Source organism: Pan troglodytes, chromosome 13, assembly GCF_028858775.2.
Source record: "Pan troglodytes isolate AG18354 chromosome 13, NHGRI_mPanTro3-v2.0_pri, whole genome shotgun sequence".
Lineage (NCBI taxonomy): Eukaryota > Metazoa > Chordata > Mammalia > Primates > Hominidae > Pan > Pan troglodytes.
In genome coordinates, this window is record NC_072411.2 from 117,609,414 (window position 1) to 117,621,738 (window position 12,325).

General features: G+C 40.4%; 1 protein-coding gene across 4 annotated transcripts in view; it reads left to right on the forward strand.

Annotated features, from left to right (window-relative positions):
- ATIC (5-aminoimidazole-4-carboxamide ribonucleotide formyltransferase/IMP cyclohydrolase) overlaps positions 1-12,325 on the forward strand; it is a 49,141-nt gene that overhangs the window by 34,476 nt on the left and 2,340 nt on the right. For 2 of the 4 annotated variants that reach the window (XR_008546689.2, XR_008546690.2), the window contains exons 14-15: positions 496-678; positions 2,829-2,984. Coding sequence is in view for 2 of the 4 variants with exons in the window: in XM_016950451.4 (XP_016805940.2) it covers positions 496-678; positions 2,829-2,984; positions 5,678-5,809 (471 nt within the window). In the remaining 2 variants the exon portion in view is untranslated. Of the gene's footprint in view, positions 1-495; positions 679-2,828; positions 2,985-3,270; positions 3,500-5,677; positions 5,975-12,325 lie in introns of those variants that run through there. The other 2 variants (XM_001150761.8, XM_016950451.4) reach the window with 2 other exon arrangements.

The window sequence follows — 12,325 nt, forward strand, 5'->3', positions numbered from 1 at the left end:
GTGGTCCTACCACTTCAGCCTCCTGAGTAGCTGGGACTACAGGTGTGTGCCACTACCCCTAGCTATTTTTTAATTCTTATTTTTTGTAGAGATGAGATGTTGCCATCTTGCCCAGGCTGGTCTCCTGAGCTCAAGCAATCCTTCTGTCCTAGCCTCACAAAGTGCTGGGATTACAGGCATGAGCCAGTGCACCCAGCATTGGTCATTTATTTTAACTTTTTTTTTTTTTGACCTCAAACCATCAGTTTTATTGAATTGTAGAATATTAATAGTCATATGTCACATATCACTGAAGAGGTATAAATAGTAGTTATAAACAAACCTCTTACTCCACCCCTTTTAATGACTTAAAAAGTACTTATATTTCTCTTATTTTGGCTTGATATGTTCTTCCACAAAACTAATAAATAGGTTTTGGAGAATGTGCACAAAAGATCCTTTTGAGAAGAAAGTGTCGTTGGAAGAGGTGTTCACTTTAATGTCTGTGTTGCTCAGGTTATCGGCATTGGAGCAGGACAGCAGTCTCGTATACACTGCACTCGCCTTGCAGGAGATAAGGCAAACTATTGGTGGCTTAGACACCATCCACAAGTGCTTTCGATGAAGTTTAAAACAGGAGTGAAGAGAGCAGAAATCTCCAATGCCATCGATCAATATGTGACTGGAACCATTGGCGAGGTGAAAGACTTGGCATTGGGTTCTGGGCTGTGTTAATATTCAGTTCATCCCTTTATGTGTAACAGATTTTAACTTCATCACCACACAGAGAAAAAGATACTTTCATTGAAATTCTATGTTGTCTAAAATTGATCATTGAAACTTCTTACACATTTCTCATGTTCTTCTGTCTCATGTAACTTTCTTCATTGTTTTTGACCCCTTTCTGAAACCACAGACCTCTGTCTTTTTAAATTGCAGCCTTGGTGTAGGTTTGTATATTTGTACTTCCCCTGTTGATTATAAGCTTTTGATGACAAGGACTGCTTTTCACCTACGTCGAGGTGCCTGCCACCACGTCATGCATGGTGCTTGCTGTCCGACGGGTCTGTATTCAACATTAAATACAAATTGCCTGACGGCAGGTAACCCTGGGGTCTTCTCCCACCACATTTTCTACATGTACCATTAATAACTTGATATATTTTGTTACATTTCATGTTCTTCTGTTTGAAGAAGGTATGTGGGAACATTACAATCGCAAATGTTAGGTAGGTAGCCTACCAGAAGAAAAGATCTAGCCCAGTTTCTGGACATATTGCATGCCTAACAAAATGCTGGATGGAAAACAGAAGCCTGCTAATCAAATACTAGATGGTCTTCTGAAGAGCCAATTGATTACCCTCAGTTTTTTATTCAGGAGCAGGAATCAACATAAGTGTCATTGAAGAGTGAGGCTGCAGAATGTAACTGAAGTCTTTAAGAAATCTTTTTTTTTTTTTTTTAACTTTGATACTTGGATTTTTCTGTTTGATATTACCAGTCAACCCCTGCTACTAGTCCTGAAAGAGTCCTGGAAGTGAACAAGAGTAAAAGTATGTCAAAGCTAAAACGTCACCCAAGATAGAAGCACCTTGTAAAATGATTAACTGTCTGTTTGTGCCACTATGACACAATACTGCAGGCTGGGTAACTTATAAACAATAGACATTTATTTTTCATAGTTCTGGAGGCTGTGAAGTCCCAGATCAAGGTACTGGTGGGCTGAGAGTCTGGGGAGGCCTACCCTCTGCTTCCCAGATGGCACAGCCCTCTCTGGAAAGGGCAAACATTGTGTCCTTACTTCACAGAAGGGGCATACTTCCCCTGAAGCCCTTTTATAAGTCTGTAATCCATTCATGAGGGCCCCACCCTCATCGCCTAATAACCTTCTAAAGGCCTTACTTCTTAATACTGTTGCATTGGGGATTAAGTTTCAACGTGAATTTTGGAGTGGATACACACACTCAAACCATGGCAAATATTATGAATTGTGTTTTGTCTACAACTGCTTTTATATTTAGAATTAATTTTTGTATAAATGTAGTTATAGAACATTCATCCTCATCTCTTTCCTAGATTGGATATAGAGGGTTTTTTTGAAAACCCTTGGAACACAATTTTTTATTTGCTTTCTTTGCTACAGTAGTACCAAAGTGGTAGATTTAAATTAGACGGTAGTCTAATAGACATAAAGTAGTAGATACGAAGTAGATTTAAATTAGAGATTTTAAAATGGTGCATTTTTATGTAAGTAGCTTAGCCAAAAATAAAAAAATTACATATGTACTTGGAATAAACTGATTTAGAAAGTAAAATGGTATTATTTTTATTTGGTAAACTTAGAATCACTTTTTTCCTTAATGAAAATATTTCTAAAAGCATCAAAGAGATTCTAGATATGTGAACTTCCATGTAAATAATTTATTTACAATTAAGAAATCCTGGCTGGGCGCGGTGGCTCATGCCTGTAATCCCAGCACTTTGGGAGGCCGAGGTGAGTGGATCACAAGGTCAAGAGATTGAGACCCTCCTGGCCAACATGGTGAAACTGTCTCCAAAAATACAAAAATTAGCTGGGTGTGGTGGTGTGCACTTGTAGTCCCAGGTACTTGGGAGGCTGAGGCAGGAGAATTGCTTGAACCTGGGAGGTGGAGGTTGCAGTGAGCCGAGATCGCACCACTGCACTCCAGCCTGGTGATAGTGCAAAACTCCGTCTAAAAATAATAGTAATAATAATAAAAAGAAGTCCTAAGAAAAATGCCCAGGTGCTTTCTGGCATGGTGATTTGCACCATATAGAACTAAAGACGATGTCAGACCAAGCTTCTTCCTTTCTCTCTCCCTGCATAGGATGAAGATTTGATAAAGTGGAAGGCACTGTTTGAGGAAGTCCCTGAGTTACTCACTGAGGCAGAGAAGAAGGAATGGGTTGAGAAACTGACTGAAGTTTCTATCAGCTCTGATGCCTTCTTCCCTTTCCGAGATAACGTAGACAGAGCTAAAAGGGTAAGTATGGAATTGGGTGCATTTGCTTAGAGTTGAGCATTATGTAGAAACTGTTTCAGAAATCCTGCTTTTGATTTTTAAAAGGTGTGGCAAAGTGATACAGATCAGTAATATTCAGAGAACCATTTGACTTCTCCATTAGGTGGATGGAGAACCCAAATCCTGTTGTTATTTTGCCTTTTTGACTGAGTGTATCTTTGTTAGCATATGCTTTTTAGAGGGGGATTTTGAGTTTTGCAGGTTTTTACATAAAATCGCGTTTTGAAAATCAATATACTTCCCCCAGAGTGGTGTGGCGTACATTGCGGCTCCCTCCGGTTCTGCTGCTGACAAAGTTGTGATTGAGGCCTGCGACGAACTGGGAATCATCCTCGCTCATACGAACCTTCGGCTCTTCCACCACTGATTTTACCACACACTGTTTTTTGGCTTGCTTATGTGTAGGTGAACAGTCACGCCTGAAACTTTGAGGATAACTTTTAAAAAAAATAAAACAGTATCTCTTAATCACTAAATCCATAGTTTTTGGTAGTTGTGTTTTATGTTAAAGATGCAGGCTCTTTGAACTGACACATGACATATAAATGAGGAATTCCAGAGCACCCCTGCCTACCGGAGCTCAGCCCATCCCACAGCGCTGCCCGTGTGAAACATAAACATTAACAGGAACCAAACGAGCTGAACAGCCAGAGGACATGGCACAAGTCACTGTGTACAGGCCACACGTAAGGACTGGGAGTTATACCCATCTTAAAGGTGGAGTATTGATGTAAATTACCTAGAATTCTTCTGCATGGCAGTTGTATGTTAAAGCTCCATGTTTCCTCCTAGGGGAGTCTTCTCATGCCATTTTTGTTTGTTTGTTTGTTTTTCATTTTTTTAATTTATTTTTTTGAGAGGGAGTCTCAAAAAAATAGCTCTGTCACTCAGGCTAGAGTCAGTGGCACCATCTTGGCTCACTGCAACCTCCGCCTCCCGCGTTCAAGCGATTCTCCTGCCTCAGCCTCCCGAGTAGCTGGGACTACAGGCGTGTGCCACCATGCCTGGCTAATTTTTGTATTTAGTAGAGACAGGGTGTCACCATGTTGGTCAGGCTGGTCTGGAACTCTTGACCTCGTGATCCACCCGCCCTGGCCTCCCAAAGTGCTGGGATTACGGGCGTGAGCCACCGTGCCCGGCCCTCATGCCATTTATTTTTAATCACACTTCTGAGAAGCTTGGTTGTCTGCTTTCCAAACAAACAGCAGATTGGCACCTGTGAACTGGAACCTTAGAGGGAATTGGTTTAAGTCTTGTTGACCCCCTGTATGGATAATCTGATGTATATTTTTCTCAGTGCTAAGTGAAATGTTTCCCAGAATTTCAGCAGCCCGAGATTCACCCTCTGGAGCTGCATAAAAATGTAGTCAATATTTTGTGCTCAGAAATTGTACCCAATATTCCAATTACAGGCTTAATCACTGCAGTGGGCACAGTGGGAGGGCAGTGCCTTCCTTCGTCAGGACAGACCTGTGCATCTGTGTGTCCTGCCTGTGTGCTCCTGACCATTCCCGTGCATTGCACCTGTGTTCAACTAAAACCCTTTGCCGTTGTTCACCTTTACCAATGAGTCCTACCCTCTTCCCAAGTCTTTAACTTATCCCCTTGCTAAATAAAAATTTCTGAAGTTTTTTCTTAATGGTCATCTTTCTAAGTTATTTCTGGTTCAGCTAATCTTCCAGCCCCGGCATAGGACCTGTCCACATTGAAACAAGGCTGACTTGTGTGATCAGTAAAATACTGCAGAAAAAATAAGACTTTTGAGGCTAGGTCCTAATACATTGCAACTTCAGCCTTAGTTTCCTGGATTACTTCCTCTGGGATAAGCCAAGACCACGTTGTAAGAGTTAAGCAGCCCTCCACAAGGAGAGAAGCCATCTTGCTTACACTAGTTGCCAGCCACATGAGTGAGCCACCTCAGAGGTGGATCCTCCAGCTTCAGTCCCAGGCAACATCTGGCTTCAACCTCTTCAGAGACCTGAGCCAGAACTGCCCAAAAGAGTTCTTGAATTCCTGACCCACAGATACAGAGAGATGCATTAAGCCACAAAGTTCTGGGGTAATTATGTAGCAGTAAATAGCTAATACAGATTTTGGCTTGTAAATTAAGTGTGCATTGTCTTTTTCATGGTTCTTTGGTTTGACCAAAGGTTAACATTAAGGGTATGATAATGGGAACAGGCTGGGCACTGTGTCTCCTGTCTATAATCCCAGCACTTTGGGAGGATTGCTTGAGGCCAGGAGTTCAAGACCAGCCTGGGCAACATAGCGACATCCTCATCTCTAAAAAAAGAGAAAATTTTAATTAGCTGGGCGTGGTGGCTCCTGTTTGTAGTATTCTTCACATAGATGAAGAATAAATAAGTGGAGAATATGCAACTCCCATGCAGAAGAATTCTAGGTAATTTACATCAATACTCTACTGATGGGTATAACTCCCAGTCCTTAAGTGTGGCCTGTACACAGTGACTTGCTTTCAAAGAGGAGAGTATAGAAATGGGAATAAAATAGTAACTACAGTGGAGAAAACTGACACTTTCTCAGCCAGATGATCAAGGTCAACATCGATAGTGTCATGTTGCTAGGAAATACCTCAAAATAGGAGAATGGCACTTTACCTTTTTGGTCTTCTTTCCAAAACCCTGTACTCTCAGCTTAATCATGAGAAAAACATCAGATATAACCTAGCCGAAGGACTTTACAAAATACCTTCCTACTGTCAAGATCATCAAAAAGAGAAACATGAGAAACTTTCATGCCTAGAAGGGCCTAAGGAGATGTGGTGACTAAATGCAGTGTGGTGTCCTGGATAGCATCCTGGAACAGAAAAAGGACATTAGGTAAAAACTAAGAAAATCTAAAGTGTTTGGTTAATATGTATCAATATTGGTTCACTAATTGTAATAAATGTACCATGCTAATGTAAAATACTAATAAAAGGGGAAATTAGATGTGATGTATCCTCACAATTTTTTCTATAAATCTAAAACTCAGAAAATAGGCCGGGCGTGGTGGTTCACGCCTGTAATCCCAGCACTTTGGGAGGCCGAGGTGGGTGGATCACTTGAGGTCAGGAGTTCGAGACCAGCCTGGCCAACATAGTGAAACCCTGTCTCTACTAAAATTACAAAAATTAGCCAGGTATGCTGGTGTGTGCCTGTAATTCCAGCTACTTGGGAGGCTGAGGCGGGAGAATTGCTTGAACCCAGAAGGCAGAGCTTGCAGTGAGCTGAGATCACTCCACTGCACTTCAGCCTGGGCAACAGAGCAAGACTCCATCTCAAGAAAAAAAAAAAATTAAACTATTAGAAAATAAAAAGCCTATTTTAAAAAGTATATAACCACATTCGAGTATCATACTAAAACGATAAGTCATTTTGAATATCAAATACCCAGTCACCTTTAGATCTCGCCCAATGGCTAATTTTTTTTTTTCTTTCAGTTTTTTGATTGTGCAGCCCACTCCTGGTACATCCATTGCATTTGATTGGCATGTCTCAAGTATCTTCAACACCAGGTTTCTCCTCTTTAGATTTTTTTCTTGCAGTCGATTGACTGAAGATTTTTGGTCTCATAGTTTCCCACATGCTGGGCTGTGCCATTGCATTCCTGTGATGTTTAATTTGTGCCTCTGCTCCTTTCTTACACATTGATAGCCGTAGTTATGTAAATTTTTTTAGTTTGATTTATTGAGAATTTAGAAAAAGGTTTTGAGACTTCCCTCCATGAGGATAAGTTTTCCAATTTCTTCCTGCAGGTTTATAAATGTTCACTTCCTGTATATTTGAGGCTAAAAACATGGACACATGTTTAAAGTTATTATTGCTTTTGGTTTTGAGTTTTCTTTAATGCATTTTGTGAACCTTTCCCTTTGCGCTCAGCCTATTTGTATTCAATTATTGATACATTTGAGGCCTATTTTTACTATCCTGTAAAGTTTGACCCACTTTTAATTCCTTCCTTGACATTGTTTTGAATGTACGGTTGTATTTCCCCCCTAATAAGCTAAAAGCTTTAACTCCCAGTTTCTCCCCCATCATCCCTACCTACCCCACCCCATTCCAAACTCCTGTTGATTCCTGGACTTGGGGTTACATTTTCACTTAGCCTGTTTTTTAAGACCAGACTTTCTAAGGTTTGTGTTTACCTTCACTTCATGTATCTATTGCAGTGCCTCCAGTTTATCCTCTTGAGTTAACTGTGTGCAGTGTCTGTGTGATGAAGCTTCTGAGATCTTATATGTCTAAGGTTTTGTTGTTGTTGTTGTTTTGTTTTTTGAGACAGATTTTCACTCATGTGGCCCAGGCTGGAGTGCAATGGCGCGCTCTCAGCTCACTGCAACCTCCACCTCCCAGGTTCAATTGATTCTCCTGCCTCAACCTCTTGAGTAGCTGGGATTATAGGTGCACGCCACCACACCCAGCTAATTTTTGTACTTTTAGTAGAGATGGGGTTTCAGAATGTTTGCCAGGCTGGTCTCGAACTCCTGACCTCAAGTGATCTGCCCGCCTCGGCCTTCCAAAGTGCTGGGATTACAGGCATGAGCCACTGCACCTGGCCAACTAAGGATATTTTTATCATGCTTGTATATTTGAATTCATTTTGGCTATGCTTACAATTCTGGGTTTTAAATTCTTTAATACTTTGAAAACACTGTTTGGTTTTTTATTGCATCCATTGTTTATTTAAAATCTGATGTCAATCTGGGTCTTGTTCCTTGTCAGGAAACTTTTTTTTTGAGACAGAGTCGTTCCCTGTTGCCAGTGCCCAGGCTGGAGTGCAGTGGTGTGATCTCCGCTCACCACAGCCTCTGCCTCCATGGTTCAGGCGATTCTCATGCCTCAGCCTCCTGAGTAGCAGGGACCACAGGTGTGCACCACCACACCCGGCCAATTTTTGTATTTTTAGTAGAGATGAGGGTTTCACCATGTTGTCCAGGCTGGTCTTGAACTCCTGGCCTCAGGTGATTTACCCGCCTCAGCCTCCCAAAGTGCTGGGATTACAGGTGTGAGCCACCATGCCTTCTCAGGAAACTTTAATTTTTTCCTGGGTATTTTCAAGCTTCTATAATGTGTCTAGGTGTGGGTGTTATTCGTATTTCCCTTTGTTGGCACTCTGGGTTTTTCATTCTAGGAAATTTATTTCTGTTCTTTGTGCTAATATTTCCTCTCTCCCATTTCTTCTGTTTTTTATCCAAATGTTAGCATTTCTAAGCAATTCCTATATCTCTTAGCCTTTCTTTTATATTTTATATTTCATTTTCTTTATTCGTCCCTCCAGGACATTTCTTTAGTCTGGTCTTCTAATTTTCTCATGAATTCCTACAATGTATCCATTCTGCTGTGTGTCCTGTCTATTGAGCCCTTTATTTCAGGAGTTTTATTTTTCCCTTCAAATATTTCTGGTTTTCTTTTCCAATTGTTGGTACCATCTTTCTAGCTTTGTTTTACTATTTCTACTTCTGTTAGAATCTGTAATCTAGTATGTTACTGTTCTTTTAAAGTCTCTTTACTCAAGTGTTGTGGTATGTTGGCCTGTGAGCTCATTTTCCCCGACTAACATTGGCTACCCAGCAGCGTGTGCTTGAGACAGCCCAGCTGATGCACTCCTCGCCAGCCCCAAGGGGTTTAGGAAGGACAGGATTGAATGAACCCTGGGGAGGAGCACCCGAGCAATAAGAGCAACCATTCTTCACTCTGGAAAACGACTCAGTTTAGGGCTGTCAACAGCTCCTTTCTCATTTTACTGTATTACTTCCCTGTGTTATGCCAAAAAAAGCGGTGTCCTGCCTTAAGCCAAAGTGCCACCCCTCACATGCAAGCTCACTCCTGGGTTCCTCATATTTTGCTCTGTGAGGTGGTGTTTTCCTTTATATGTACTCAAGTTAACCTTGGTGGAGGTAGCCAGTAACCAAGGAAGTTGAGCACTTTGGGAGGGTCTGGCACTGGAACCCCATTAACATATATATGTCCAGTATAATTCAATCATTCAAAACGTCAAGAGTGGAGTTTCACTGGTGTTTAAGTGAAATGCATAATGATCTTATGTCTGTTGTTTCCAGCAGAAGGACAGAAGATCCATAATGTAACAACGCCCTGACCAATACTGAGTGTATTTCTATTGGGGGATCCCCTGGGCACAGGGAGAAAACAGTCCATGAAAGGGATCCTCCATTCTTCCTCCCGTTGCCTTGCCCTTTGACACCTGCTTCTCTCCAGGCCACCTTTCTAAAGCCCAGCCTATGTCCCTTCCTCAGAGCACAGAACCCTGCAGGTCTTTAAGCTTGCAGTGCTTTCCATTCTTGGACATTTTTATACCTTATTTTTGCCAAACACTGTGCCAGGCACAAATTTATCTTTAAAAGAAATTGTAATGAAGTAGGCATATAGAAAAGTGCATGAAACTTTTACCATTTAAAGTATAATTTTTATGCAAACACCTGTGTCACCACCAACCAGGTCAAGAAGGAGATTTTGCTAGAAGGCCCCCACATTCCTGTGCTTGATTACGGCTCCATCTTTCCCTCGAGGAAATTGTCTTTGTGCCTCTTAGGATAATCAGTACCTTGTTTTGCCAGTCAGTAGGTGGGCAATCTTGGGCACACAGCTTAACCCTCTTGGAGTTTGATTCTTCTGTAAAATAGGGATGGATTCACTCCTCCAAAAGGCTGAATAGCTTCTGGCTGAAAGCACATATTCTGGTGCTAGTCTATCAGGTTCGAGTCCCACTTCTGCTACTTACAAGCTATGTGATGTTTAGTGATTCACATTGCCTTTCCCTCACTTTCAATTTGTAGAATGAGATGAGAACAATACTGACATCTTAGAGTTGCTCTGAAGAGCAAATGAGACAAAATATTGCGGGCACTTAAAATACCACCTGAGTCATGATAAATACTGTTTCAAAAAGATGCTGATTATTCTTTTCATAATGCTTTTGTGTATATGGAAGCATAGAAACTAGTGGAAGATAACCTATGGAAATTACTATGAAAAATGATGTCTAATTTATGGATGATTTTGTTTCAGGTTCCAAATTGGTAGCCACAAAGTTTCTGAGTTCCTTCAGCCTTCATCTACTCTTACCCCACATCTCTTCCTCATGAAGGAGCAAGAATTAGATTTTCTATAACTGAAGTGGCATTTTTTAAGATAAAATTTATGTAACGTAAAATTCACCATCTTAACCATTTTAAAGTGTATTGTTCAGCGGTTTTCAGTATATTCACAAAATTGTGCAACAATCACCATTATCTAGTTCCATAAAATTTTCATCACTCCAAAAGTTAACTCTTAGCCATCACTGTCCATATCCCCTTCGCCCCAGCCCCTGGCAACCATAAATCTACCTTTTGTTTCTATGGATTTGCCCATTCTGGACATTTTGCCTAAATTGGATCACATAATATGTGCTCTTTTGTGTCTGGCTTCAACTTAGCATAATATTTTAAAGGTTTATGTTGCAGCATGTACATTCCTTTTATGGTCAGATATTTCATTATATGGATATACCACATTTTGTTGATCCATTCGTTAGTCGATGGACATTGGGTTGTTTCCGTGTTTGGCTACTATGAATGATGCTGCTATGAACATCTGTGTGCAAGTTTTTGTGTGAACATATGTTTTCTGTTCTCTCGAGTATATATCTAGGAATGGAACTGTGAAGTCATATGGTGACTGTTTAACATTTTGAAGAGCTGCCAGGCTGTTTCCCACAGCAGCCGCACCGTTTTACATTTCCACCAGCGATGAATGAGGGTTCCAGTTGCTCCACCATCATCGTACGTTTTTGAGTCAAAAATAGCTTTCCAGCACTTGGCTCAGCATCTTACATCTGAAGCTGAATTACAGAGATGGGCAGGTTTCCTTGTAAAGTCTTGTCCAGCAGTCTCCAGGCAAAGGCAGTGCTTCATTCTAGAATGAAATGGCCATTTACAAAGTACCAAGTTGCAAAGGGCTCAATGGGAGACTCCTTGGCCTTTGATGTATCTTGCCTAAGGGAGCCTGCTCTGCTGGGTAGCTTCAGGGCACTTGACGCCAGCCCCAGTCCATCATTCTGGGCTGGCTGCCTCGTACAGCTTCAACTAATGCTAGTTTCAGTCCTTTGGGGGCTCCACACGAGCTATTTTAGAGATAAATTTGGCTCCTGAGATTGTCAAAACCTGTATGTCTCTAAAGAGTAAGTAAAAAGGAATTCAAGGAAATGTAAAACATGCTTTAATATCTCATACCTGACTCTACTGAGGAATGTTAAAAAAGGAATTTCCCATTTGGGACTTTCGGCTGAAGCCCTGTTTCTCTTGCTCTTTTATTACATCTTTTCTTCATTTGTAATTTATATAGGTTTCTGTTTGCAATTCAAATTGAATCTTTTATTTTAATGAGGATATGGAGTGAGACGATGTGATAATGAAAACAACGTGCATTTCAGGTATTTTGAAAAAACTTTCTTAGTTTCTGCAAGGTCATCTTTGTGTTTCTTCTGCTTTATCAGCCTTAATGGTAATCTTTAAATATTTCCAAACATGGGAAGTCCCAACAGCGGTCTTTTTTTTTTTTTTTTCTTGAGTTGAATTGTCTCCCTTGAAAATAGGATTTTTTAATTGTAACCTGCCACATTCCCTATCACAGTAATGGGAACTTACTAAATAGGAAGCAATTTGAGCACTTAAATGTGCTGATGTGATGTTTCTTAATCACTTTAATGAGTTTCATACCACTAGAAATGGAATAGAAGTTTCAATGGAAATATAATTAAACAGAAAAGTCTTTTCCTGTACTTGTAATTTCCCCCTGATCATTTCTTTATTCACCTCCAGAGAAAGGGTGCCCTACAGGTGTATAGTGATGTTATTATACAGACTTACTTGCATAATTCACTTAGATTATTAGAGCTGAAAACAATATAAAATGTAACAATACATTTTATTACAAATCAAGTGTAGCAAGGCAATGTAAAACTTTAAAACGATGATATTTCTTTTTAAAGTCTGATTAATATTTACTAGTTTTACCTAATTTTTCTTGCATTGTTGATTTCTTGCCTATAGATTTTTCTTTTAATAACGCCTTTTCAATCTTGCCCGCTTAAAACAATTCTCGGGGGAAGCAATAACCTGAATCAATAAAAATGGCAAAAGATCTTTGGAAATATTTGGTTCTCCTGTTTGAGATCAGGAGTAAACAAACTGTTTAGCTGGGAGCTTATCAAGCCATGCTAAAAGTGTCAGCTGACACAAAGTAAGACGTGTTAGATTGGGGTTATCATACAATGGGGTTTCCCCAAGACAAAACTCTATA